Source organism: Suillus clintonianus, assembly GCF_016758775.1.
Source record: "Suillus clintonianus strain FC179 chromosome Unknown DEU56scaffold_103, whole genome shotgun sequence".
In the NCBI taxonomy this organism is placed as follows: Eukaryota; Fungi; Basidiomycota; class Agaricomycetes; order Boletales; family Suillaceae; genus Suillus; species Suillus clintonianus.
In genome coordinates, this window is record NW_024539327.1 from 19,928 (window position 1) to 47,649 (window position 27,722).

The 27,722-nt window shown below is 46.7% G+C and overlaps 7 protein-coding genes across 7 annotated transcripts; 4 read left to right on the forward strand and 3 right to left on the reverse strand.

Annotated features, from left to right (window-relative positions):
• On the reverse strand, window positions 1-2,433 carry DEU56DRAFT_863702 (uncharacterized protein). The gene is made up of 3 exons (XM_041355361.1): window positions 1,272-2,433; window positions 870-1,221; window positions 1-814 (listed from the first exon to the last, which is right to left on the reverse strand). The coding sequence occupies exons 1-3, from the start codon at window positions 2,404-2,406 to the stop codon at window positions 106-108; spliced, it is 2,196 nt and encodes a 731-aa protein (XP_041203805.1). The 5' UTR covers window positions 2,407-2,433; the 3' UTR covers window positions 1-105.
• Window positions 2,434-2,583: 150 nt separating this feature from the next.
• DEU56DRAFT_828709 (uncharacterized protein) lies at window positions 2,584-4,227 on the forward strand. Its single transcript, XM_041354436.1, has 4 exons — window positions 2,584-3,039; window positions 3,115-3,307; window positions 3,362-3,420; window positions 3,494-4,227. Exons 1-4 carry the CDS (start codon window positions 2,697-2,699, stop codon window positions 4,156-4,158), a joined length of 1,260 nt encoding a protein of 419 aa, XP_041203806.1. The 5' UTR covers window positions 2,584-2,696; the 3' UTR covers window positions 4,159-4,227.
• DEU56DRAFT_893391 (ribosomal protein L37ae) lies at window positions 4,228-5,053 on the reverse strand. The gene is made up of 6 exons (XM_041356347.1): window positions 4,983-5,053; window positions 4,880-4,924; window positions 4,789-4,824; window positions 4,691-4,738; window positions 4,527-4,636; window positions 4,228-4,474 (listed from the first exon to the last, which is right to left on the reverse strand). Exons 1-6 carry the CDS (start codon window positions 4,983-4,985, stop codon window positions 4,438-4,440), a joined length of 279 nt encoding a protein of 92 aa, XP_041203807.1. The 5' UTR covers window positions 4,986-5,053; the 3' UTR covers window positions 4,228-4,437.
• DEU56DRAFT_828715 (transmembrane protein 6/97) lies at window positions 5,054-6,281 on the reverse strand. Its single transcript, XM_041354437.1, has 4 exons — window positions 6,105-6,281; window positions 5,857-6,047; window positions 5,753-5,802; window positions 5,054-5,699 (listed from the first exon to the last, which is right to left on the reverse strand). Exons 1-4 carry the CDS (start codon window positions 6,165-6,167, stop codon window positions 5,422-5,424), a joined length of 582 nt encoding a protein of 193 aa, XP_041203808.1. The 5' UTR covers window positions 6,168-6,281; the 3' UTR covers window positions 5,054-5,421.
• On the forward strand, window positions 6,282-8,642 carry DEU56DRAFT_828720 (WD40 repeat-like protein). Its single transcript, XM_041354438.1, has 8 exons — window positions 6,282-6,426; window positions 6,475-6,642; window positions 6,692-6,775; window positions 6,828-7,070; window positions 7,123-7,539; window positions 7,587-7,803; window positions 7,862-7,919; window positions 7,972-8,642. Exons 1-8 carry the CDS (start codon window positions 6,338-6,340, stop codon window positions 8,265-8,267), a joined length of 1,572 nt encoding a protein of 523 aa, XP_041203809.1. The 5' UTR covers window positions 6,282-6,337; the 3' UTR covers window positions 8,268-8,642.
• An 8,298-nt stretch (window positions 8,643-16,940) lies between these two features.
• DEU56DRAFT_873379 (uncharacterized protein) lies at window positions 16,941-21,197 on the forward strand (the record flags this gene model as incomplete). Its single annotated transcript, XM_041355855.1, has 13 exons — window positions 16,941-17,001; window positions 17,371-17,735; window positions 17,782-17,802; window positions 17,836-17,977; window positions 18,114-18,274; window positions 18,336-18,532; window positions 18,593-18,770; window positions 19,679-19,758; window positions 19,788-19,822; window positions 19,896-20,059; window positions 20,110-20,319; window positions 20,391-20,665; window positions 20,774-21,197. The coding sequence occupies 13 exons, from the start codon at window positions 16,941-16,943 to the stop codon at window positions 21,195-21,197; spliced, it is 2,313 nt and encodes a 770-aa protein (XP_041203810.1).
• A 450-nt stretch (window positions 21,198-21,647) lies between these two features.
• Window positions 21,648-24,354, forward strand: DEU56DRAFT_759879 (uncharacterized protein; the record flags this gene model as incomplete). Its single annotated transcript, XM_041350364.1, has 12 exons — window positions 21,648-21,827; window positions 21,873-22,036; window positions 22,115-22,232; window positions 22,285-22,542; window positions 22,580-22,723; window positions 22,789-22,938; window positions 23,032-23,107; window positions 23,316-23,538; window positions 23,718-23,858; window positions 23,884-24,048; window positions 24,074-24,163; window positions 24,291-24,354. The coding sequence occupies 12 exons, from the start codon at window positions 21,648-21,650 to the stop codon at window positions 24,352-24,354; spliced, it is 1,773 nt and encodes a 590-aa protein (XP_041203811.1).
• Window positions 24,355-27,722: the final 3,368 nt, after the last annotated feature.

Sequence of the window (27,722 nt, forward strand, 5' to 3'; positions counted from 1 at the left end):
ACTGCATAGCTATTGTTTTTACAGGATAGATTTTCATTTTGTGGCCAGACAATGGAAAAGACCAGTGTAAGTCGCATTGAATAATTACTACCGAATGCTCGATAATCAAGCGAACTCCTGAAGACACATCAGCTCACGGGCGTCATAGGTCAGAGAGACAGTAGCACTACAGCCAGTAAGCTCCATCCGACGCTTGGCGCCTCGTTCCAACAGGTCTGATGCCGAGGAAAGACCTCCCATGAGATCCAGAACAGGCAAGGAAAGTAAGGAAGGGAGTTTCTGTTCTGGCAAGTCAAGCAGGCTGGGAGAAGAAGGCACTGAGGCATGCGTCAATGGCATCAAGGGAAGCATGAACAACGCTTTTTTGCGGAGGTATTCATCCTCTGGCTGGTCTTTGACATGCGAGCCGATCTCGAGGTGATTAGTCGACAGCGATGTGAAGTTGGCGTAGTTCGGATAGAGCATGACATAGCCACGAAGATAGACGAGCTCGATGAAGTATTTCTTCCACGACTTGACCCACCTGTTGGAACGGATGTCGGGGACGACAATGTCGTGTATCTTCATAGAGTACTCGGAGAGGCGGATGGAGAGGTAGTCGTGAAACTCGCGCCAATGCTCTGGGAAGTAGACCGCACCCCAGCTGCAGGGTATCTGGGACAAATAAGGTGTACTAGGGTTCATGGTGCCATCGGTGGTGAAAAGCGCCCTAGCGTCGAATGATCTCCGGCCTTCTGGTCTGAGTTCTATCATTTTCTGCTGGTAAAGACTGATGCCAAATACGGATGGCGAGACGTTTTCGGGTTCACCGTACCTCCAAGGAATTTGTTGATCATGGGAAATTTTGCTGAAATTCGTGGTTAACTTACCGGTATCTTAAGACAGTCATCTTGATCCACGCAAAGAACAAGGGAGACACCTCGATGTCATCTTCTAATAGCAAACCATAAGAGTGGTTGGAATTTGGGTACCATGACTCGACGACGGCAGGGAGGAGACCACCATGTATGACCCTGTAGTGGACAAAGACGTCGCCGTGACGCCATTCGAAGTCTTGCAGGACTCTCAAGGTTTCGAGGTCGGCAGTTTGTTCGAGATTTATACGCAGTCCGATTCTTTCTCCAAAGTACCGAGCACGGGCCAAGGACATCAGCAGCCGTTGCAAAGAGTAAGGTCTATGATCGGTTATGACGCTAATGGTGATTTCGGGTACGTTCCAGTCTGCTCCCAGTTAGATAATATCATATTAAAAAATGATGCCCATAACTGACTGCGAAGTTCACGAAGGGTGAGCGAGCCAATCCAATCGGAGTACGGTATGTCAGCTCGGGGCAATCGAATTAACGTGGTTTTACGGTAGGGCTCGTATAGAAGAACAATGGTGAGAGTGATAGACAACAAATCTTGAACATCCAAAGCGAAGACAACATCGGGCGAGGCATCCAGAGACCCTAGCCAAGCATCGAAGGTCGGAGTGGTGTGAGAAAGCGTTGAACACTGGAGAGCGCAGTCTTCAGAAGAACAATACATGACATCGCTTGATGACGCCTGGTACAGTAAGGCCAAAACAGTATGACCAACGGCTTGGAGTCTGCAGGCAACAGGCATGAAAGCATGGAGATCTTCTAAATGAGGAACGACCAGAACGAGATGACCAGAAGCTGATGCTGGCTGTATCGGCGTACGATCGTCGTCGTCCGCTGATAGAATCGCTTTTGGGTTGTGCTCTACCTGAGTATTTTCGATGGACGAAAGGAGAGAATTTTGTTCGCAACAATTGAGGATGCTGATGTCGGATGGAAGAACCAACCCTCCTATCATCTGCAGATGGGTCTTCGCAACGTGCACGCCAAAAGCTACCCAAGGATCAGAATCGGCGAGATGTGAAAAAATGCGAGGGAAAAGATGGGCCGGTGCCACGAAGGGAGGGATGAGGTAATCAGCAGGCTCGAGATCGCTGATCGCAAGTATACGGCTAGCATTGGCGGGAAATCGGAGGAAGCCATGAGGTCCGACTGGTAGGGAAATGAATAGTGGACTGAGTAGATAAGCTCGCTGTCCACTGCCGAGGCCTTGTAAACCATGGTTATCGAGAACAAGAACCCATTCCGTTCTAACTCGAGACACAGCACTTATAAGTGTGCTATTGTAGAAGGAAGAACTCGCATAGGGTAGCAGCGAAAGATTGGGGTGGTCAACGGTGTCACTGTGTGATAGGATCTTCTTGAGTACCCGCCGCGCATCTGTAAGGATTATTTGTGGACAGATCAAGATGACTTCTTGAATGGTGTCGGAAGGAACGAGAAACGGGGACAACAAAACTTCGAGAGCTTCGAAAGAATTTGAAAGAATTGGTAACACCGCTGTTAAAGAGTTGTTTCCGATGGGTGGTGTAGAAAAGTTCATTGGCGTGCGCAGAGCATCGTTGACATTGTCCGACGTATCCAGTTTAGAACGTTTGGGTATCCAGAGCCACAAGGTAGCAGCGAACAGGCCCAAGAAAAATAAAGACCTCCTCCGCGGCAATGGCACCTTGCAATATTGCTGTTTAGGCCTTTTGTATCGAGTCATTGTCGTGCTCCAGATCTAAAGGGTTGCTCTTTGAACTTCCTGTATGTACTTATGTTTGTTGTGGTGTTTGGTGATTCATCATTTGGTGCTGACCAACAACACACACTTCTTCTTCGACATTCATCATGGCTTCGACATCGGACACAGCGCTCAAGGAAGAAATCGCTCGACTAACAGGTCATCTTGCTCTGTTATATCGGATTTCATATCTAACAAGCCACTTAGGCGCCATCAATCAACATAAATCCACACAGGGATCCTTCTCAGCCCCCAGGAGCAACGCATATTTCAATCCAAAGTACAAACCGCCAGCATCTTATAGACCCTCCGAATATCAGAAACCAGCAACAAAGTATATTCGCCCACCAACAAGGTTACCCCATCCACCTCAGGCCTCGTCTACCCGTGACGTTGTTATCGATGGCGTGACTTTCGAATCATCAACGAGATCTCTCGTGCGCAAGGATTGTAAGTGTTTTTATTGATCAATATTTGGTTGCGGGGCAGTTCTATTTTTTGTAACCGCGTGCCGTTTGATTACAGTGCCCAAGCCACCATCTGCTCCACCCAAGGCTCCACTTCGGCCAATTCCTCAGCAAGTAGATTTTTCCAGGACAACCACAGGGCACATGGTCCCGGCTGGCCGTGCATACAAGCCCAAGGTCTCATCGCGGGCTCGTCAACGTCGGCCAAGAAACCGAAACATGACTCTCGATAATACTCGAGGTTCTCAACAGTCCGTCCACCGATCAAGTTTCTGCTACAGATTCAACCTGATGACATCCACTAGACGTAGGAACAAGCGCATGAAATACCTTGACAAACCCTGCCCCCGGTTCACAACTACAGGTGCGTGGCCATCCTCCTGTTTTCACAGAATCGTTGCTAAATTTATATTCACCCAACGCTCGTGCTGCAATAGGTGCCTGCAGCCGCGGTCTAACTTGCATGTATCAGCATGACCCCAACAAGATCGCCATCTGCTGGAGCTTTTTGCATGGCAACTGCTCCAGCACTGTTGAAACCTGTAACCTCTCACACGACCCGACCCCTGAACGGACGCCTCTATGCGTGCATTTTGCCAACAACGGACGATGCACTCGAGAAAACTGCCCTTTCCCGCACGTCCGTGTGGGACAACGACGCGGCGTGTGTCGCGACTTCGCAGTACTTGGTTACTGCGCCAAGGGCCTCGACTGCGAGATGCAACATGTCAGAGAGTGCCCAGACTTTGCTGAGAAAGGAATCTGCTCGACAAAGGGATGCAAGCTTCCGCATGTCATTCGCGCCAACCGCAACCGCAAGCCTCCAGTGCCAACAGCCTCATTGACCTCGGGTGTTGCTGCTGCGACTTCTTCCGCTGTCATTACTGGTTCTGATACTAGCTCTGACAATGTTTTGAGTTCACAGCATGTCCCAGTCGAGGATGCCCGGCTCGGGGATGAGTATATTTCTCTCATGTTCAATGAAAGTGAGGAAGAAAGCGATGATGATGATGACGACGAAGAAGGGGATGACAGTGGTGAGGAAGAGGGCTTAAGCCCCAACGACGAAATAGATGGTTCAGACGACGGTCCATTGACGTGATCTCATTATCATTTTTTGTTGATGTACATATCACTTCGGCACATGTATACAATTTCTTGATTCTTCAAGCTTCAAGCTTCAATAACAACTCCCCAATTGAACTCCGTTTACAAGATTGATTAGTCCACGGTATTCAACAATCCTCAGAAATGATTTGAGGCAAAGCTCTCATCCATGTTTGAGGGTGATAAAATGTGCATCATGAGGCTTATAGTCATTGGATCGAGAAATATGTAACAAAGCGAGAAAAGCATGGCAAAAGAATCCATGAGATTTTATCTATGCCTCCGTCAACTCCCGTAGACGACGGACGGTGCTAGGTAAATAGTCAGACTCGACATCCAACAATGTGAATGGGGACGACTCACCTCCGTACGGTAGCAGCTGCAGTTGTCGATACTGTCCATGCACCGCCAGCGATCGTCTTTTTGCAAGAGTTGCAATGCCAGATACCAACAGCAGTACGCTTTACGGAGTCCTGTGATGGAATGAGAATGGATGCGCACATACGCCCATTAGATCATTCACTGACCTTGCCGCAGAAGGTGCAGGTGTACCGAGCGTGTTGAGTGATTTCCATCTGAAGATCGCAGGTCAGCAGACGGCATGATCTTGGAGCGAATAACGCACCTTTTTCACCTGCTTACGCAGGGAAGCCCCATAACGCTACAATGAACACATCTGAGATAGCTGTCCTCCTGCAACAGAATAGCATACGCACAGTGCCATATTTTCCGGTAACACCAACTTTGCGTGTGCGTTTGGTCTGGAATGTGGGTTATGGTTGTTAACATAAAAACATGGTTCGGAGTGATAGCACCCACCATATCGAGGAGCAGAAGTCTTGACGAGGGGAAGTGCTAGACGAGACTCCCGATATCTTGAGTATAGACGGCGATGGATCGTGAGAAATATTCGATAAACTGTATAGGCAATAAGCCACACAACTCCATCGGCAACTCGGCTTCGGTCATTCAATTGTCCAGACATGGGTACTTACCACGACTTCGAACCGACGAATTCGATGCTTATGTCTTGAACAGTGCTTTCCCCAACTTTCGACAGGTGAAAGCGGCCGCTCACGAGCAAAAGACATATGACCGGGGGACCTCTCAATGACCACTGTATCAAGTTCAAATAAAATCTGCACTTGTTCTAAATTCACACGTCAATTTACCAAGCGGTGGACCGAAGTCAGTGGAAAGAGAATACACAAGGTTCTGTTTTGAAAGGAAACCTTCAAAGGGCTGCATCATGATGGCATTAAGACGACTTCTTGTCATCAGCGGCGTCTATCCCCATCGTGATCAGGTTTGATAGCCGGGAAGCCATATCGACCGTCATAATGAAGGGTATCACAAAGAATGGAATGTAGCTCGATAGCAGCAGGAAGCGTTGAAATGTCGTTACAGAGACTACTTTGTCAGTTATGGTCTGCGCACTGGTTGTAGGTGTCGTCAGCAAGACAGACAGGCACGGTAAAGTTGTGGTAGTGGTAGATGCGGCGTAGATGAGGAGAAGCACATAGACGGATCGCGAATCTGATTGCTCATCAGATATTCACGTTCCAAGCAGATATAACGGGGTGTCTCACCTCGCCATAGGCCCCGTGCTCCGAGCACAAAGACAGGGAGTTGAAAGAGACTAGGTGGATGAGGTTTAGGATGTAGAACAATATTTAGTCGGAGACAATCGTACGCTTCTACTGCAAGGAAGGTCTTGAACCAAATGAAAGGCTTGCTATCTCCCAACATGCCCAAGACGCTTCCAATCAACGGGTCGTTCGACATTTGCACATAGAAGTGCGGGAGAGCGCGTATGAAATTCGGTGTCAACGAAGAAGGATACAGGGCTTGCAGGTCAATGAGCAGAGTTGCGGGTATATGAACCTGTTTCCGACAAGTGTGTAAAATGCTACTAGCTCTGAATCTAGCGACTTGACGCACCAGAAAAAAGGCGAAGTAAACTAGGTCCAAGGGACGAGAAGTAATTGGAATCGCGGTACGCATAATTCGCAACGACGGCGCCTTCAAAAGCAGTCGCAATCTTCAGTAAGGCAGACGAAAGATGCTAGTAGTTGAGTCGGAGTCTGTGATGGTTGAAGAAATTTGAAGTACATGTCGGGCCGCCGTCGGTACTCGGATACTCCTACTTGGACCGATAATCTTCACCGTTCGATATGTCTCGATACCCTTACACCCGTTTATTTTGGCAATCAGAGCGATCCGTCGTCATCGCAGGACCTCACATACAAGTCCTTGACACTAAGTAGCAGGTTTCTTTCTTGTTTGTATTTCGACACTCACTACTGCTCAGCACGGGCAATGTCCTACATTCTACCGCGAGATGCGAGGAAGATCAAATCGCATCGGGGCCCATCCGTTGTGCCGCATTGAGTAATTGCGGAAAGTATCTCGCAACTTCAGGGGACGACAAAAAGCTCAAGACATGGGAAGTTAATGGTCTAAAACTCCTCGGTTCAAGGTACGTACATCTAACGGTCCAACCTTTCGCTATTTTAAATGCAGCGCAGGGGGCTGCCGAAGAAGCCAACATATATTAATTTTGTGGACAACAACGACATACTCGTTGCAGACAAGTTCGGTGACATATTCCGGTAGGAATGTTTGACATCGGGCAACATCACGCAATAACTCGTTATATCCTAGTTATCAGCTGTACCCTCACTCTGAGTCAAATGGATCGTCCAGTGGACATACGCGTGATGCTTTAGCATCTCACGAAAATCCTTCTGGCGGGGAACTCATTCTTGGTCACGCCTCTCTTCTGACTTCATTTCTCCTGACCGCCGACGAGCAGTACATCGTGACCGCCGATAGGGACGAACATATCAGAGTCAGCTGGTACCCACAAGGATATACGATCGAGAGCTACTGCCTCGGTCACCAAAAGTGCGAAGCCTAGTTCTCCTTGAGCCGGGAACGCTAATACCACACGATTCAGATACGTTTCTGCAATTCATATTCCTTCATTCTCTCCAGAGACGCTCATATCTGGTGGCGGAGATTCCGTCTTGAAACTATGGGATTGGATGAGCGGGAAACTACTACGTAATATTGATGTCTTTTCTGCCGTTCAACCCTTCATTGCGGTAAACGCGCCTAAAAAGAAAAGGGATTGGAAGAATGAAGACGAGGATATAGAGCCCACCGAAGGAAACAGAGGACGAAGAAAAAGTAAAGGGAAACGCCAAGAAAAACAAAGTGCTGACGACGGGGACGCGGAAGAAAGCCAAAAATCTACAATACCTGAAGGACGACCCGGAGAAGCGTCGACAGAGCAAAGCGAGGCCGTGTTTGTGGTGCACAGGGTGGCATCTATACCCTCACTAGCGCCAAGAATCGTGTTCAGTGTAGTCGGGTAAGTGTTGTATATCGCATATTTTGACAGCTAACGATATCCGACAGAGCTACTGCTATCTTCTGGTTTTCGATGGACGACAACTCTGAGCCTTGTATACAGCACGAGCCATTTTATAAACCTATCATTGACTTCACTCTGGAAGACGACGGGTTTGTTTGGGTTTTACTTGATGCTGACTGGTCTTCACAAGGAAGCTGGAGTAGTAAAGGTGAAGGTAGTGACTCAAATTTGGTCGAAGTACGAAGGTGGACACCAGACAATGTTACCTACTTTCTCCTTTACCCAATTGGCTGGCTACTCACAGTGCTATTCTTACCAGTTCCCTGCAAGCCATCCTTCGCCATTGGCCTTGGCACTTAACTCCTGCACCCTGCCCGGTAAATCTTTGTATCATTTCTACTGTAGACTCAACTATAACGAGAATCTTAGCTGCTCAAGCTGATCTCAAAGCCCTGGACTTGTACTCAGATCTCTTGGCACTTCCAAAAAATGTCGAAGCAGAGGATGAGGACAGGACCCAGTTCTTGTCTGAGGTGGTTGTCGATGATGCCACAACCGCAGATGGAAGATCAAATGACGGGGGCATGACCAAGAGAGGATTAGGGAGGTTGAAGCATAAGCAAGCTCTGCGGCGTTTGCAGGAGGTAGGTCGGGCAGAAAGTCTGGATTTCGAGCCACTGGCAAACAACAAGAGAGCGAAGAGCGCCGGAGGAGACGTCCGGTAAAGTAGGCATGGATGCGACATACACTTAACTCTGTGCACGAGGGATGACTGTCAACTGAGGGAGGTGATGCCGTTGGTAACGAAATGGTACATGAGTCAGGTTCGGACACAGTCCTGCACCTGCCCGGTCCATGGTTGTTCAGTGCTGTAGGGGGGATCATCGGGATTAATCGGGGTTAAACTTGTTTATCCAAGTTGAATCAATCTAAGGCGCCATGGGTGGGGACGCGCGTGCAGCTCGCATCAGCAAACTAGAAATTTCCCCACAGACATTACTATTTTAGACTTTTTCGCACAGTAGCTCACAGTGCGGACAGACGCCACAATGGACATAGATACACAGACACATACTTTGCACAATCTTCCAATCACAGACAGAACTAGCCAGTTGCCAGCGGAAAACACTGAAGTCTGTAGTAATTTGAATCTTTAGCTAGTCAAATTTCCCCACAGACAATTGTTTTGCACAGTAGCTCACAGTGCGGACAGTACTGCAGTGTACGAAGCACTAGGATACCATCTCCGTAGGGACCTCTATAGTACAAATTTCGATGTCCAATGAAAATTCTGTAAGGAAACAAGCAAAAATAAGCAATTTTTCGAAATTTCCCATTTTGTTTCAAATTTTCCCGTCGGAAAAAAAAATTACCCCATGCTCCCTAGACCCTGTTCATCTCCCCCAGACCGTTCATATGCCTCCTGTGACAAAGAAAGCTGCTCGAGCAAAGAAGCAACGAGCCGACTGTCCTATATTTAGCTCTTTGCCATCACCTCAACCAGAAGAGGGGTCAGACTCGGAGTACGAGGGCTCTAGTGGGGAGAGCGAGATTGAAGCAGATGACACACCTGGGTTCATTGTTGCCGTACAGAACCTCTATGGCATGTTTTTACCTGCAAATCTTCAAGCCAAGGGCAGTAATTTAACTGGGGAAGATGGGTTTGATGGCGAACCACGGGTGAATGTCTCTGAACACCTACGGAATTCAACCATGCTTACCATCAAGCCTGGCATACAGCAAAAGAAGCAGAAAACCATAAATAGGCCAGCTGTTTACCGGGGAAACTCTCGGACATCTCAATGGAGGAAGAAGTCTTTATGGGACCGAGCAGCTAGCGGAGCAAAGACAATAGACACATTTTTTGTGAAGGTTCGGACATACCGTAAATGACTGCTGAGACTTACATCGAGTTAATTAGAGAGATATGACTCTCATGTCCAAAAAGGAGCAGTTCATCGCTGAGGAAGTGGAGCCTATACAGCAGGATCCAGCACTTGAATATTCTTTGGAAATGGGTTTTGACCTGATGGAACACAGCGCTTCGTTACTCCAAGACGAGCTGAATGACATCACATCTATACCGTGGAATGAAGAATTCGATCCAGATGAATACCTTGAGGTAAGCGATGAATTGATATTGCTGCTTTAATTAGGCTGATTCCACGCTAAGGCCATTCATGACGGCGATGAGCTGGAAATGGAAAATTCAGATCTGACATTTGGATCAGAAGACACAAATGATGTTTATCACGAGAGTCCACTGGCGCCTGGGGCCCAAGAGTGGCTAAAGGATGATCAAGATGATGTTGAAACTGCGCCCGATACCGACATTTTCAAGATCGTGGATGCCTGCCTTCGGATGGTTAAAAACCTGCGAACAAAGAAATCACTGAAGATAATTACTCAACTTACCGCAGTGACACAATATGTCAAACTGCGAGCGCAGTATCGCTGTCATCCAAAGTGTAAAACTCCGTGTTTGAGTGCAAGTCTTGCAATTGCACGACGGATGGGTAAGGGAAAGAAGGGCACTGGAGCACGAGAGGGAGGAAATTTTGCACGTCAAATTCGCAGGAATGAGCTCTACCTTCTGCGACATCACTGCCTTCCTCCGTCAAAGAAACTTAATCACCGTGGACAATACACATTGTTGGATAATGAGGCAGTCGTTCACAACGTGCGGAGGTATCTTGCCATGCAGAAGCTCGGCACCATCACGCCAAGTGCCATGTGCCGTCATGTTAACGAAGTCATTGCACCCACACTTGGCTTAACCGGTCCGAACAGCCACATCAGTGAACGTACTGCGGAAACCTGGCTGAAGAAACTTGGATACACTTGCAAGAGTGTCCGGAAAGGCATATACCATGATGGACATGAACGCGATGATGTTGTGGAGGCACGGAAAATATTCCTTGAGAAGATCGCCAGTTACGAAAGGTAACTGAACATGATCTGACTGTCGTACGTGCCACTTACTTGAACTATGTCTTGTGCCAGATTGATGGCCAAATACGACAATGAAACTCTCGTACCCATCCCACCATCCCTCACCCCTGATGAGCAAGAGCATGTCCTCGTTACCCAGGATGAGTCAATTTTTCATACAAATGAACACCAACGTCGCTCTTGGCTTTGCGGTGATGAGCAGCCTTTGAAAAGGAAGGGGAATGGTCGCGCGATCCATGTTTCCGATTTCATTTGCGAAACAACGGGCCGACTCGCTTTATCAAAAGAACAACTCGCACAACAGGCTACTCTTCTGACGGAACAACAACTCAAGGTCACAGATGCCCGAAAAATTATCTATCCAGGAAAAAACCACGACGCAAATTGGGATCTTCCTCAGCTTCAGACCCAAATGGTTGATGCCATCAACATTTTCGAGTTCTTGCACCCGAACAAGGTTGCTGTGTTCGTTTTCGACTGCTCTTCTGCCCATGAAGGTCTCGCTGCAAATGCACTGAACGTGAACAACATGAACATGAAAGGTGGCGGTAAGCAAAGCCACCTACGTGATACCATCATCCCCCTCAACAATCCACCTCCGAAACCTGGTCAACCGGACACACGTGGAATGCCACAACAAATGGTATACCTGGCAACACACCCCAACCCCGAGTTGGCTGGGAAACCAAAGGGAATGAAAGCTGTTCTTCAAGAACGGCAATCTGTTTGGGACACGCTGATGGAATGGCACAAAGGGAAGGTGGTTGGGAAGTGTCAGCGCTGCCAGAAGTCACAGGTAAAAAGGGACGCAGAACGGAGACTCGCATTAGCGGAGGCACTCGGACAAGAAGCACCCGAAACAGGCGAGCTGCAGGCAGAGGAGGACGAGCCAGAAACAGACTTGAACGACAATTGGTGCTGCATGTACCGTGTGCTCTCACTTCAAGATGATTTCGTCAACGAAAAGCCACTCATCCAGCATTACATCCAGCATTACATCGAGAGCCGTGGCCACGTTTGCCTGTTTCTTCCGAAGTTCCATTGCGAACTCAACCCCATTGAGATGCTTTGGGGATATGCCAAGTACCGTAAGTTTTCTTCTTGTTTTCCGCTGCAATTTTGATTGATTGATATTCCCGCGTGGCACAGGCTATCGAATTGTCGCTGATGGCAAATTCTCGACCGTGAAAACACTGGTTCCGCAATGTCTCGACATGTGCGATGTTTTGACCATTCGCCGTTTTTTCCGCAAAGCTTGGCGTTATATGGATGCTTACCGGTATGTTTACTGTCGAGTGATCGTGCAACGCTGAAGTTTGAACAGTAAAGGACTCGACGCGCAACAAGCAGCCTTCGCGGTTAAGAAGTACCGCTCCCACCGTCGTGTTGGGCTTGCAACGGATATTTTGACCGCGCTGGATGCTCAAATTGCGAGCAGACGGCTTCTGTAGATCATCTGATTCATACTTGCTATTGTATACCTGCTCAGTTACCCGGTAATACCATTTCTTGCAACATGTTTCAAATTTCGTTGGAAAATTTTTCAACACCTTGATTTTCAAAATTCTAATGAGATAGCCTTAATCTACAAGTAAAAAGATTGTATTTGCGCTACTCTACGGTACAAAGCGGTCAAATCTCGAGGACTAGATACATTTTCAAGTTCGGGCTACTCCGAGAGGCTGGAAAAGTGCTTCGTACACTGTAGTAGTGAAAGACTTGAATTCAACATCAGTAAACTAATATGCGCTGTACAGAACTGTACAGAACTGGACAGCGCCCAAGAGTGCAACACCTATGTAATGATAAACTCTACCTTGTATACACATAATACAATGCTGCTCGCAATCTTATTGATTTGAATCATACCATCACATTGTTATGGGGCCCTCTCGCACTTCTAGGTCAAAGTACAATCACTCAGTACAAACTCTCACACAGCAGCATCAACATCAGGAAAAAAACCATATTGCCATAGCCCTGGTGGCAGCTATATAGCTTGGTGTAGGCACTCATAGTCACTGTAGCGCTATATAGGCACTGTTACGCTGAAAGCGTAGACTCAGGTAAGAGCTTCGTACTAAGTCTAAACAGAGACAAAGATAATGCGAAGGTTCGTGTATCGTCGTTGGTGTCAATACTTGGTGACAAGAGTCGTCAAGTAAAGACAAGGCTAGTGATATCGATCGAGTATCAGACACTTAAGACAAAGAGTCTTAAGTGAAGAAGTAATACGAGAGCGATCCTGCTCAAGGAAGGTCTATCAGAATACTGAGTAGATTCAAGTTAGAGAATACAAGACAAGGTGATCGACTACTTTATAGGTAAAGGTTACTTCAGGGCAGGACTACCAGGGCAATGGTAAGGGTACAGGGTACAAGATAAGGGATAAGAGATAAGACGGCGATCAAGGATGCTGTACAAGAAGATGATAGGACGTCATAAGGCAGTACAAGATAGGAGAAAAGATAGGGGGTACGGTCCGAAGCATGTTATTGTAACAGGCACACGCTACACTAGCATCAGCAAATCATGGTGCTCCTTATTGTTCCTTAAGTTACTTAAAAAAATTACCAAGGTGGCTAAGGAGAATAAGTAGAATTAAGTCGGTGGCTAAGGAGAATAAGGAGAATTAAGTAAGTCCAAATTGGTTAAGGAAAATTAAGGAAACATCAGTCATATTACTTGTGTGCCTGAACTTTCCTGAACACACCACTTCATAGTATTTTGCTTATAACTCATTAGGATCTTAACTAAAAAATGTCATGAGACTATGGAAAGACTACCATTCACAAGGGCTACAACTTTGATTTTCATCGGAAAGATTCCCACGGTCTACCCTAGTCATTCCTTATCATGGTCCTTAATCAAAATCCTAGTCCCTAATAAGCAAAAACTCGAATTTTCATCAAGTCTTTCTTTACTATTGGTATTCCTGTTGGTATTCTTAGTCTTAATAAGCAAACATCAGTCATATTACTTGTGTGCCTGAACTTTCTTGAACACACCACTTTGTAGTATTTTGCTTATAACTCATTAGGATCTTAACCAAAAAATGTCATGAGACTATGGAAAGACTACCCTTGACAAGGGCTATAACTTTGATTTTCTTCGAAAAAATTCATAAGGTCTACCATAGTCACTCCTTATCAAAATCCTAATGGTAGACTATCGTATTAGACGATAAAGTATCGTATTTTATTCTAAGTCCAACAGATATGGCATATATATTAGTTGCTGCCTTCACAAATACAAGGTCATTTAGTCTAGTGGTAAGTGATGCTCAAAATTGTGTGAACTAATCAGGTGATCTCAGCTGGATAGTGCATGGTCGAGAGTTCAAACCGAGTCAGTGGCAGAAAATAAAGTGGTGAAATTAAGTAATCATTTTTCTTGATCTCCTCACACTTTCCGACTGCCTTATTCTCCTTAAACCACCTTTAAAATTAAAATAAGGAGGTTTCGAGGAAAGCTCCTTAGTTTAAGGCAATGGATCTCCTTATTCTAAGGAAGATTTAAGTGTGAATTAAGGTGAATAAGGACAAATAAGGAGCAAATAAGGAACAATAAGGAACACCATAATTTCCTGATGTAGCCCAAAGCTTCACTACATGCAGCTATGGGTACACATGTGCAGCTATGGGTACACATGTGCTACAAGTAACAACTGGCAGCTACAGGTTGCACTTGCGTAACACTACCATCTACAGACTATTTATGACAGACACCAAAAATCTCGCTATCAATGAACTCGTTTAATCACTTAGGTCTACATAATAAGACAGGGCAGGTGACTTAGGTGCGAAAGGGTGGAGCATCAAATCTGTCAGCGAGCTTCTCGATCCACTCAGCAGACACGTTCAGGATACCGTTGGCGTCGATGTCGAAGGTGACATCAATCTCAGCGGTCCCAATACCAAGCGACATCGAGAAGCACGAGGTCCTGTGTCTTCTCGGAAGTGTCACCAATGGAAAGGATGGCGGCTTGAACGGCGCGTTCAGGGTTGATGCTCTAGGTGGGCTCCTTGACATTGAAGAAGTCAGGCATGAGCCTGACGATACGGGGGATAAAAGTCGAACCGCCAACAAGGAAATTTCACGCACGTTCGACTTGTCGATCTTTGAAGGTACAGGTTACCCACCCGTGCAGATCCCTAGGGAGGGAGAACAGGGCTGTGGTTTGGTTTGGCGTTCAGAGAATTTGCCAGAGAACCGGACGCGGCAGCACTACCACAGGTGGCGAGAACTACAAATGTAGTATTGGCATCCTTCAGAACTGGTTACAGTCTGCCGGGAGGAACTTGTTGAAATCGAAGGCGAAATTTAATTCCCACAGGTCATGTGATGTTGAAGTTCAAGTCGCAAATATTTCAAACTCAGAGTAAAACAACAACCTGAACTTGTACCACGTCGCAGCGGACATGTCAAGCCTTGCTGACCGAAGATGTATTCATTGTCCTCCGTCGACGGCTAATTCATTGACAGAACATGAGTATTTGATCCTCCATCAAGCTCGAGTATCGCTGACCGACAGAATGTGAGTTATTAATCCTGCATAGAGTTGAGACATTGCTCATCAACACTAAGCCTGCTGTTAACAAACTGTTTGTGGTCCAGGTCCATTCCTTCTACACCCAACATCAAGATTCGTGATTTCAAGCATACCTCGGCAATCTCAGTATCACTGGCGCTCTTCTCGACAGTGGTAAACAGTGAGTCTTTACACGTGTGAATTACTTTGATTCTCACCCTCCATCCAGGAAGTTGAAATACTGGCGCTGGTCTGGCTAGTGTGCATAAAGCACTTGCACACTATTGGAGCTTGACTTTGTGGACGAGGACTAGATATATTTAGCATAGTTGCAATTCGTGCTGTTATTTCATGTATACCAATAAGATGCTAATTTTTTTTCTTGTCGTTTTTGCCACTAAATACCATAGATTTTCATCTATGTAATGTAGTAGTGTGTAGCTCGTAAAAGCCAACTACAGTACCGTGCCATTGCACCCTGTAGCAGCCTGTAGCGTGCTACGACCAGCTACAGGTGGCTACTATAGCGCTATATAGCATGGCACGTGGCTATATAGCTGCATATAGGCGGAACTTGACACATATCACTACAGGTACTACAGCGACTATATAGCACCCTGTAGTCATAAGTAGTCATACGAGTTTTTGCTGATGAATGCCCACACTGCAACAAAAATTTTCAGACACAGGTAGTGTTTTAAAGTCTGGTTGCAGGACCAAAAAAAAGACTGCAACCGGACTGAAACCGGACCGAAAAAGACCGGACCTCAGTTGCCAGTTGCCTCAGATCCAGGAAAGTCCAGTTGCAGTTGCCTAACTTTGCAAAAAATGAAAGACCGGTAAAAAACCGGTCTCAACCGGTCCATTGTGGGACCGGTTGCCTATATATGGGTAGTACTCATTTAGGCGATTCTATTGGTGGTCTGATCTTCAAAATTGGTTGAGATTTGGGAAAGTTACAAGCATTTTAAGAATGGCTCGTATAAATCTGTGGGGCATGTTTTTAGGCTTGTTGGCACTGAACCAGGGATTGATTTCCAAGCTTAAAAACCTTTACCAGTGTGTTCGTAGACCTCAAAAATGGTATGGAACATCAAATTTAGATAACTCTTGATGATTATCATGCTCCAAGACTAGCACAAAGATCAGACGTGTTAGAACGGCAAGTCAAAATCAGTCAAAATCACCGATTGGCTCATAATGTACCCAAAACTTGAGTGCTTGACAAGATATGAGTAGCTATAGACTTGCCTAGACTAGGACTACAATTACCATTGAGACACCTAAGCCTTACAACAACTTTTATTTTTCAAAGACGAGCCTGATAACGATTTTTTGCCAAGCTTATATCTTGCTTATATCTTACTCTATTGACAAGATAAGACTAGCTATAGTGTTGCCTTGACTAGCAGCACATATTTCGTCAAGACACCTAAGCCTTATAACAACTTTTATTTTTCAAAGACAAGCCTGATAACGATTTTTTGTTAAGCTTATATCAATCTTATATCTTACCCTATTGAAAAGTTAAGACTAGCTATACAATTGCCTTGACTAGCAGCACATATTTCGTCAAGAAACTTAAGCATAGTAATGACATTTCATATTTGACTCACATGCAGGGCGGAGTTTGGGAACCCTTTTTATAATGCTCATATCTTGCTCAGATCTTAACCGTTTACTACAAAAATTAGACCGTTGGAATCGTGGGAAGGAGTATAACCGGTTGTAGGACTGCAAGAGACTGAAAATATCGGTCTTTTGAGGTCCAGTCCAAGGTTGCCTGATATTGTGGGAATCAGGCAACCGGTCCTGGTCCGGTTGCCTCCAAATAAGGCAAAAGACCGGACCCAACCGGACTTTTAAACTCTAGACACAGGGCTTCAAAAAGCATGAAACCAGCTGCAAGAAGCACATGGACATTGAGAAGGAACAAGAGGCCTTTGCTCTTGAACACGAGCAAGATCAAAGGAGAGGTGAGTTCTCTCCTACTCAATTTTTATTTTCACTGACAATTAGAGGTTCTAATAGCTCACCGGCAGGCATATATGGGAATCAGGCATCCCAGTGCTGGCCCGTCATCTCGATTGATCAACAATATTAATGTTCCCTCCACAAGTGGAGATCAGGAACTGATCGTTCCTTCAGGTGTGTTTCTGACTTTTGACTTTTGTTCCCATGCATCTCTGAATCTAACATCAATTATCGTAGTCGATTCAGACCCTCCGCTTGATTTCGAAACTTTGGGCAATATCAACTTCGGGGGTGCCATTGGCGATAGCCCAGGTCAGCATGGTATTTATTTATTTATTTATTTATGTTAACTGATTTATCTTTCCGCATAGTTAATAGCCGATTAGGCTCTGTCAAACCTCTGCCTGCAATATCTGCTCAACGGCCCCTGGAATTCAAAACAGAATACCACCCTTCTGCTGATTGCGAGCCTCTCCATCAAGCATTCAATGAATTTGGCATTAACACCCATCCTGAAGAACAGCTTCCCATTAATGAAGAGCCTTGGCGTCCTTTCGTTTCACATGGCAATTTTGAGTTCGCTGAAATCGCACTGGATGCTGCACTCAACAAGTCCCAGATCAATGGGCTCCTTGCTCTCATTAGTTGCATCTCGAGAGGGGAGACCCAGATGATGCTCAAGAATGATGCTGATCTCTGCAAGGCTTGGGAACATGTGACTGATCAGGTGACACCGGTAGGTCACTAATAAATCTGACAAAAGATATTATAAATATGTCTAGTTTACAAAACACACCATCACTGTCCCATATAAATGAGAAGAACAAATGTATGAGACCCACGCACTCCCTCTTTGGGAGTGGGCTCTCGATTTACCAGATACCCCAGTGCTCGCTCCGCATTTTGTGTGGGATGCACAATGTGTGTACAAGCATAATGGAACAGAGTTTGAGCGTTTCTACAATGAGCCCTGGACAGGTGATCAATGGTGAGATGTCCAAGTACGTAAATTTACTTTGTATCTGAATCTGTATTGCTGGTCTGCTGCATGCACTGACATCAGTTTTCTTCCTTCTATCATTATATCAGTCTTGCCTTCCACATGGTCTCAAAGCGGCCCCATTTTGTTTCATCTTGTATGCAGACAAAACGAGACTGTCATCCCATGGCACAGTCAAGGCATATCCTGTCGTAGTGCGATGTGTGAACTTGCCGGTAGCCATACAGAACAGTGATGGCATCAGTGGTGGTCGTGTTGTAGGGTGGTTGCCCATCGTACATCAACACTTACGAAACTTTAGTTACTACTATTGTGAATCTGATGGAATGATTGCAGGTCTCTAAAGATGCAGATGAGGAAGGCAAACCGGGGTTTGTAAACTTCAAGCATGTTGTATGGCACAAGTCATTCCAGAAACTCTTGGAAATAGTTGCGCATTACTCGAAGACTGGTTATTCACATCAATGCTTTGATAAGATTACACACTGGCTTTTTCCCATTCTGCTGATCCTTTCTGCTGATTATAAAGAGCAGTATCTTTTAAAGTTCTCTGTACTAATATACATGAGCCTGGTCTGATAGTTTATTCATAGATGTATGATGTCACTTATCCGCAGTCAAAATTGCAAATGTTCTTGCCCTGTGTGCATCATGCCACTTGAGGAGCTTCACGATCTGTCCAAGACATTTGCGCTCAGATCAATGCAAGATGTGATCAAAGCACTCAACATTTACAAGATCAGCAAAGGTTGGGGTGAAGCACTACTCAAGGTGTTAGGATTATGTGCTGTTGTGATAAGCTACAATTTCAGTTATTGTCTTGTCTCCCCTCTCCATGTTTCACTCAGCTCAATTCTAATGGTTCGCGCCACTGCTCACTCATTGGGTGGACGAGTCTGGAGCTGGCCACTAACTACTGTGTCACATTTGGACACTGGGGCTTGCTGGCAACCCCATTAAACCCTTTCCTCAGTTTCTTCCCCCCCCCCCCCTCTTCACATCTCATTACTCCCTACAAGCACCGCTGTACCTGGCATGGTTAACCAGCCCTCTGTGGCATCTCTCATCTATTCGTTTGATCGGTTACAGTATGTTGCATGGTATCAGGCCATGATCGCAGGATGAGTCTGGCCACCAACCACAATGCCACATTCGCACTGGCAACCCTATTATACCACCCTTTCCTCAGTTTCCCCCCCTCCTTCATATCTCATTACTCCCTACAAGCACCACTGCACCTAGCCCTCTGTGACATCTCTCGTCTATTCATTTGATCAGTATGCTGCTCAGTATCAGGCCACTATCGCAGGATGACCAGCCACAACATCACATTCGCACTGGCAACCCAATTATACCACCATTTCCTCAGTTTCCCCCCCCCCCCCCCCCCCCCTCATATCTCATTTCTCCCTACAAGCGCCACTGCACCTGGTATGGTTACCAGCCCTCTTTGGCTTCTCTCATCTATTTGTTTGATCGGTATGCTGCAGCTGCACAATTGCAGGACGAGTTTGGCCACCAACCACAATGTCACATTCGCACACTTGGGCTTGCTGGCAACTCTATTATGCCGCCCTTTCCTCAGGTCCTACCCATGCACACCCTTTCTTTCTGTCTTTCTTTTTTATTCTTCATATACTTTCTAATACAAATACTGATTGTTATTTATCTCTCACTAGAATATCTTCTGGCTCATTGCCTACTCCAACCCTCACGAAGCCATTAGCTTTGACCGCCTACATGCCCTTTATCTGGGCATGTGGAAACCATCATCCACATCACATTCAGCGATGGCAACAAGATGCAAGACCTATCTAAAGTTGGTATTGCGAGACTTTGGACTTATAATTTCAACCTCTATACTAATGACTGACCAACAGCAAACCTTTTATTCAGCATTGAACATATTGACCCACAGGGCTAGCCCAGAAGGGTTTCAGCTCCTTTGTCTCATCGGTAGCTATCTGCAATTGGATAGCAACATTGGTCTCAATGTGCATACAACAAGCACACTGGCAGCGCTCGATGCCAAACTACTTGTTTTCAATGCTGCGCTTAAGGTAAGCTTTTCGATCACACCAATAATCACATCTTAAATCACCCATTCTAGGACTATGTTGAATGCGCTTTGATGTCCCCGATCGAGGATCTAAAATTCAATTGGGACTTTCTGAAAACACACCTTTGGAAGCATGTGACCCGAGACATCCAAATGAAGGGCGCAGTGTGCAATTACAGCACATATCTGAATGAAAAGCCTCATGGCACGCTGAAAGAGGCCTATGAGCGCCAGTCAAATGGTAAGAATGTCACTGACCAGGTGTGTTTTCATTCTGTGATGCCTTATATGTATCACTCACGCAGGGACTAATATCTGAATCATTTTCATAGATACCGCATATCAACCAGCACAAATATGCAGTCAAACTGTTGAGACTGCATGTGGGCACACTTGATGAACAGTGCAGTTTGCCAGATGATGAAGCTGAAGCTGAAGCAAGACCCAACATTTTTGAGGGACATGTCAAGCTGGGTTCACCACAGCCACCTGTATCAATCCAGGACATCGAGAATAGTCACAGCCAAGGGAATCACATGTTTCGAGGCTTTCATCGCAAGTTTTCTTATTTCATCAATACTTCATTGCCTGGGTACAGATACCAACTGTAAGGATGGGTTACTATACCAGCCAATTTTCAGGTGCATTGATATTGTTTCACTCGTTGTCTCACACTGATTTACACGTTTCAGATTCAAGAACATCAGTATCTTAGGGTGAACTACAAGTCAGTTGTTGACTGGCGACAAACAACCAACTACCTTCGATGCAACCCACACTTCCATGGGCACCTGCACTATGATTGTGCGCTTATCCAGCTCACGCAGGACATATCTGTTTTCATTCAGCTCATTCTAATGTTCAAATGTCAACTACCCGATGTCAGTTCCTTTGAGTTGGCGCTAGTTCAGCCATTGACTGCTGGCGTCATTGGGGCTCCTCGCCGGATAGATCGTGATTTCCAGCTCACTCGCATCAAAGCTGTCCCAAGGGAAAGTTTGATATTCATTCCACTTCGTTCTTTCATCCACGGTGCTATGTTATACCCCGATCCTACACATCAAGGTGAATTCATTGTCATCGACCATATCGACAGTGATATGTTTATGTGCATGAAGACGCGGGCACACTATCAGTAATCACCACTACCTGGAAGCCATCACTTCAACTTCTTTCTTGCTCTCAATGTTCTCCTACCATGTGCATAGCACGTAATAAACAAATTCATGCCTTCCACTCAAAGTACTGTCCTTCTTAAGCTATATTACTGACAACATATTTGTAACAGTGTTTTTACTAATTATCAATTCCAAACCCCACCAATATCAGGGTGAGTTTAAATTTTATTCAAGTTGGTCATCGGCATAGACAGTATTACTAAACTACCTGCAGGTTTAATTACATCTCAACATCGCCAAGGCTGAACTAGATACACTGCAGAGTCACATTGCAACACAACTGACCACCATGCCCCATCGACACCTGCGCTGGGTGGCCTTTACCTTATATACCGTAGGATTCAGGCAAGTGTTGTGTCTTATCTGACTTTCTCCTTCACTCAGCCTTGCTCGTATCTCAATTCCACAGTCATGCCTCCAGCTGAAGACTCCGATGATTTCATGGCGGCACTTGATGCTGCAGAGGACACAGACTCTGAGTCTAACAATGATGAGCGCGACTCTGATTCTGACACAGGGAACGATCTTAGGAGCCTGAGGATGATATTGGCAGTTCCTCAGCCAGATGCACCTATGCATGAAGTTCGTAAGGTAAGTGTACTTACGCTCTTTTCACTCGTGCACTTGATTTGACAGGCTCTCAAAGTAGCACAACAAGCGTACACCAATGTGCGGTCTGAGTTGCGGGTTCTCAGGAAGGAATATGCTACACTCCAGGCTGCCATTCCTGCCCATAGGCACAATCAAGTGCTCAAGAAGACATCTGCCATTGACAGCGACATCAGCCATGCAGGCAAGATGTACACAATGCTCAACTACTTCTAGATTATAAACCGCCTCTTTCCAACAACCCCACAGCCAAACATTGATCCACACAGCAATTCGTGCTGGTCCTCACCTGATGTGAAGCTCAAAGGTGCCATGGCTGAGCTATACCTCTGTGTACCCAAGACTCTGCACAAGGCGATGGAAACTTACACACAGTTTGGACCATTGGTAAGTTAGATTCATCAATATGTTGTACCATGGTTTACATGGGCTTTATTAGTTTCACACCGCAGTTAGCTCTGAAAGATCAAACATCCTGCACGTCATCAAGGATTGTGCCGGTTTGATCTTCTCTAGTTTGAAGCTCAATCCCACCATTTTTACTGACAAGCCCTCTAAAAAGAAAGAAAACAAGCAACTCCTTGCGCTTCTCAAGAAGAACGGAGAAGGAGAGTATACATGTCTGGCACCCATATTATTCAAGGACCCCGGGGAAATTGTTCCTGATGACTTTCCCAAGTCACCCGTCCTTGTCAAAGTAAGTTGGTTGCTGTCTGATTGGTATATGAGCACAGATTCAGTTCATGCAGATTATTTGTGTTGAAATCTTTGGGAAGGCTGTGCTCTCTGGAAAGACCAAGGGGCATCCAAAGGCCAGGGGCCAGCGCTGGGCCACACAGTGCATGACAGAAGGTTTGATTGTGGCCGCTGCGATCTTGGTGAGTGCACCATTCTTTAACTCAAAGACTTGCCTTCATGTTTACTCATCCATTCTGAATCTCAGGTGCGTTTCTTATTGTCACACAATCATGAACTTATGGCGACTGGACCGGCCACGAAGGTTGAGTACCAGCGGGATTTTGACTTTTACCTCGAACAATTATTCAAATGCAGCTCGTGGGCAATCAGCATCATGGACTACTACAACAAGGAGGTATTTGGGACTAGTTCAGAGCCAGCTAGCACATCAGCTGCACTATCCTCCGTCTCTCAATCTCACACTTGAGAGGATGACTTCCTGCAACAGTTAGATTCAGAAGCTCCTGCTCTTGCACCACCACCTGCTCCCATTTGCATTCCACAACACGCTCCCGCTCCTGCTCGTGCTCTCGCACCACCACCTGCTCCTGTTTCCATACCACGATATGCTCCCACTCCCACTCTGGCTCCCACACCATCTATTTCCGCATCATGACAGTCATTGACACCTATTTCTTCACAACTTACCTATGTTTCTGCACCTCTTGAGAGTTATACTGATAATATGGTCAACATCGTCTCCAACTATCATTTTACTGCAAAGTCCATTAGTCAGGGAGGGGCCACCTCTGCCTCCACCACCATTGACACTCAGCCAGCTGTCACTCCAGGACAGCACCACATCCAAGGGCTGCAGAGTGCCAGCAGCTGCTCACAAACGTCACACTGCTATTCAGCAAGCTCAACTCGCAATAGACTCAGATGCGGCCCCTCCTCCAGCCGCCAAATGTGTCACACGTGGTGGCAGCAGAGCTATCAAGAAGACAGCAGGAAAGTAATAGATTGTCTAATCTATTGCTGTAATACATTGACGACGAGGGATAGAGTTTTAGAGATACATTGTTTGCTATGATTTCTAGTCTACGAAATATCAATTCCACGATACTGCATTTTTTTTCTCGCACAATTTTCATTGCCTTACTACGTATACTACACTATTGACACATATTGCAGTAACATATCTCCGTATTATACGAGTGAACAGACGTGCATAATATCCCGTATGATACGGGCCAGCGGACCATGGGCCGAAGTTAGATATATCCTCAATTATGACGGATGGGCCGGGCATGTTATTATTCCCGATAGAGATGGGTGGGCCCATGTAGGGAATATGTAGAGTAGATGAGTGGGCTGATGGACATGAATATTCAATAGACGGATGGGCTGAGGTAGTGGGATATTATGTAGATGGGTTTACCAAGGTAGATGTGTATCAAATAGCCGGGTATGTCCTCGATTATGATGGATGGGCCGGGCGTGTTATTATTCCCGATGGAGACAGGTGGGCCCATGTAGGGAATATGTAGAGTAGATGAGTGGGCCGATGGACATGAATATTCAATAGACGGATGGGCCAAGGTAGTGGGATATTATGTAGATGGGTATCAAATAGCCGGGTATGTCAAGGGTGCTTGTTATCAAATAGACGGGTGGGCCCAGATATATATCATATTAGATGGGTGGGCCGACGAATTAAGATTATTTTGTAGACGGGTGGGCCGACATATTGGTACCATTTTTTAGACGGGTGGGCCGAGGGAGTGGTGAAATATTTATTGGATATACGGGTGGGCCGAGGGAGCTGTAAAGTATTTATTATGTATACGGGTGGGCCGAAAGTAGTCATATATTGGATATATGGGTAGGCCGAGGGCGAGGTGAATTATTTATTAGATAGACAGGTGGGCCGACATAGGGAATATTAGATAGACAGGTGGGCCATGTTCGTGAGTCGCTACCTGCTAACAACTTCGGGTGTCATTTTTTCCTCCCCATAACTGCTCACCAGAAATTCTGAGATGGAGAATAAAGATAAATTTGATAAATACCTCATCCAAACACTGGTCATGACATGGGGTATATAATATAGGGGTGGGCCGAGGGAGCTGTAAAGTATTTATGATGTATATGGGTGGGCCAAAGGTAGTCAGACTGCGCTTCGGCCAGATACCCGTCGGATACACTACAGTATATAAACCCTTTGTAACCTGTAGTATTTCCTGAGTTTGAATATTAACTTAGACTCTGTTCAATCCTCGTGTTCTCTCGGCTCTTAGGATTATTATCCTAGTCCGATCCTCCGAGCCTCGGGATTATATCCCTAAGGCTAAATACCTCCGCCTCTACCTTCGGGTAGTCTTCCCTCTTTCGTCCGGCCCATCCATACCCCTCGGCCGATGATATCTACCCCCCCCCCCCCCCCCCCGTAAATTAGGGGCACGTACTCGGGTAAAGAGCGCAGCACACGAGCTGAAGCTAAGCCCCTCCGGTCCGACCCGTTGAACACGGTCTTAACAATATGGGTAGACCGAGGGTGAGGTGAATGATTTATTACATAGACAGGTGGGTGTCATATTCCGTACCTGAAGCTTCTCGTCCGGTCCGGTCCGTCCGTTCTCTCGGTTCCATTCTAGAATTCATTTCCCCGTGTCCCCATTTGTATATGCTTCTTGATGCCCCTATACGCCCGGATCCTTCTGACAGTTAATATCCGGGTTCATTCTGATCCGTCCGTTAGTCTATTCATTTTCCTTTCATTTAACTTGTCCCCCCTGTTTCATTTAATCTCCGGCTCCATTCTCGATCGTCCGCAGCAGTTCATATCCGTTAGTACATTTTCTACATAGCCCTCTGATCCGAAGACTGCGCTTCGGCCGGAAACCCGTCGGATACACTACAGTATATAAACCCTTTGTAACCCGTAGTATTTCCTCAGTTCGAATATTAACTTAGACTCTGTTCAAACCTCGTGTCCTCTCGGCTCTTGGGATTATTACCCTAGTCCGATCCTCCGAGCCTCGGGATTATATCCCTAAGGCTAAATACCTCCGCCTCTACCTTCGGGTAGTCTGTACCTTGTTAGTTTCTACCCGGACGAAGTCTCGGGTAGTCTTCTCTCTCTCGTCCGGCCCGTCTATACCCTTCGGCCGACGATATCCAAACCCCCTGTAAATTAGGGGCACGTACTCGGGTAAAGAGCGCAGCGCACGAGCTGAAGCTAAGCCCCTCCGGTCCGACCCGTTGAACACGGTCTTAACAGTATATTCGAACTCACACTTTACCGAGTATACTTATCATCATGGCTCCCACCCAGACAACCAGAACCAACCTCGCCGCGGCCGGTTTTCTAGCCAGCTCACGTAACGCTGCGTCCGACGCACAGAACTTTACCGGCTTCACTCGTCGTCGTACGAGCGTACTAAGAACCCCCACGGACAGCGTTTCGCAAATCATAAACCGCCCGCACCCAGAAACTCCTACTCGCCCGACAACCCCCGGACCATCAGACCCGGAAGGGCCTGACGACGGTGGTGATTCAGATCCGCCGGGCGATGATGGGGATGACCCATTTGGTGGGCCCCCAGGTCACGAAGACGATGGGCTAACCCCCGCTGACAGAATCTTCCTCCGCTTCTCTCAAGCCATTGAGAACCTTGCCCGCACTACGCGGAAATCCCCATCCGAAGACTCCAAAGTCAAGGTTCGGGAACCCGATACTTTTGACGGGTCCGAACCTCGCAAACTCCGCGCATTCTTCGTCCAATGCGAACTCAACTTCCAGAACAAGGTCCGCTCTTTCCGCACGGACCGGGCTAAAGTCAACTTCGCCCAGTCCTACTTGAAGGGCATGGCCCTGGAGTATTTTGAGCCTGACCTCCTGTCCGGTGCAACTAATGACTGCCCGGACTGGATGGATGACTATGCTGAGTTCATGCTAGAACTCCAGACCAACTTCGGCCCCCATGACCCGGTCGGGGATGCAGAAATGCAACTCGAACAACTCGTTATGCGCGACGGACAGCGCATTAATAAATATGTAGTAGAGTTTCAACGACTTGCTTCCCAGGTCCGAGGTTGGGGCGACGGAGCATTACGCCGTCAGTTCTATAACGGACTTCCGGCCTGCATCAAGGACGAGATTTGTCGTCAGGGTAAACCCGTGACCCTCGCCGAGTTCAGATCCCTATCCCAGTCCATCGACGCCCGATACTGGGAACGCAAGGGCGAGACCTCCCGCGAGGTTAAACCATCCACATCCGCGCCTCCAACAAAACCATACGTACCTCCTCCCCGATCCTTCGCACCCGCTACTGACCGGACAACCCCTTCCGGAAGTAAACCCTCCAAGCCCTCCACCTCCTCCTCACAGCAACCGGACTTGTCCTCAAAATTAGGCAAGGACGGTAAACTGACATCCGAGGAGCGCCAGAGGCGCATGGACATGAGGCTCTGCCTTTTCTGCGGTGGACCCGGCCATACGGCCCGGGACTGCTCCAAATCGACCTCACGCGCTGCCAAAGGCTGTGCAACTACAGTGGCCCCGGATGCTATTCCCGAGGCCCCTGTTGAGGCAAAAAACTAGTCCGTGACCCTCCTGACTCCGCGCGGGACGAGGGTCGCGTTGACTCAACCCGCGCACTGGAGTTACGACTCAACGCTGTCGCACTCACGAACCCATCATCACTCCGTCCATCCGTATCCATATCCGCATATCCGAACATTGCCGCTTTTCCGGCCTTAATAGATTGCGGGTCTTCGCATTGTTTTATTGAAACCAGCTTCGTCCGTAAGCACGGACTTAGTACCTATGCCATTCCTCCACTCTCGCTTCATCTTTTTGACGGTACTTCTAATGCTACTATTACTGAAGCTATAGATCTACCAATCCGATTCACATCTGGTGTAGTTACCTCCGATACATTTTATGTAACTCCGTTGGATTCATCCTGTTTGATCGTTCTTGGATATAGCTGGCTCTCCCGACACAATCCGTTGATTGACTGGGTTAAGGGCAGCATCGAGTTCCGTACGATTCCACATGGAATGCCAACACCTCCTCCGACGTCACCATCTCCGGTTCATCCGGATATATCTCTACCAACTACCCCGGACCCATCTACTGATAAAACCGCGCCCCATATATCTCTTGTCAATGCAGTAGCCTTTTGTCGGGCC

Coding starts and splice junctions, on each gene's coding strand:
- DEU56DRAFT_828715 (XM_041354437.1), bottom strand. CDS start 6,167: ATGCGTACCGCGATTCCAATTACTTCTCGTCCCTTGGACCTAGTTTAC. Junction 5,803..5,856: donor ACCTTCCTTGCAGTAGAAGC/GTACGATTGTCT, acceptor TCATCCACCTAG/TCTCTTTCAACTCCCTGTCT. Junction 5,700..5,752: donor AGCACGGGGCCTATGGCGAG/GTGAGACACCCC, acceptor ATGAGCAATCAG/ATTCGCGATCCGTCTATGTG.
- DEU56DRAFT_828720 (XM_041354438.1), top strand. CDS start 6,338: ATGTCTCGATACCCTTACACCCGTTTATTTTGGCAATCAGAGCGATCC. Junction 7,071..7,122: donor TACTGCCTCGGTCACCAAAA/GTGCGAAGCCTA, acceptor CACACGATTCAG/ATACGTTTCTGCAATTCATA. Junction 7,540..7,586: donor ATCGTGTTCAGTGTAGTCGG/GTAAGTGTTGTA, acceptor GATATCCGACAG/AGCTACTGCTATCTTCTGGT.
- DEU56DRAFT_863702 (XM_041355361.1), bottom strand. CDS start 2,406: ATGAACTTTTCTACACCACCCATCGGAAACAACTCTTTAACAGCGGTG. Junction 1,222..1,271: donor CACCCTTCGTGAACTTCGCA/GTCAGTTATGGG, acceptor AACTGGGAGCAG/ACTGGAACGTACCCGAAATC. Junction 815..869: donor ATGACTGTCTTAAGATACCG/GTAAGTTAACCA, acceptor AATTCCTTGGAG/GTACGGTGAACCCGAAAACG.
- DEU56DRAFT_828709 (XM_041354436.1), top strand. CDS start 2,697: ATGGCTTCGACATCGGACACAGCGCTCAAGGAAGAAATCGCTCGACTA. Junction 3,308..3,361: donor AATACTCGAGGTTCTCAACA/GTCCGTCCACCG, acceptor GACATCCACTAG/ACGTAGGAACAAGCGCATGA. Junction 3,421..3,493: donor CCCCCGGTTCACAACTACAG/GTGCGTGGCCAT, acceptor GTGCTGCAATAG/GTGCCTGCAGCCGCGGTCTA.
- DEU56DRAFT_893391 (XM_041356347.1), bottom strand. Junction 4,739..4,788: donor TGCGTAAGCAGGTGAAAAAG/GTGCGTTATTCG, acceptor TGCGATCTTCAG/ATGGAAATCACTCAACACGC. Junction 4,475..4,526: donor GCAGCTGCTACCGTACGGAG/GTGAGTCGTCCC, acceptor CTATTTACCTAG/CACCGTCCGTCGTCTACGGG.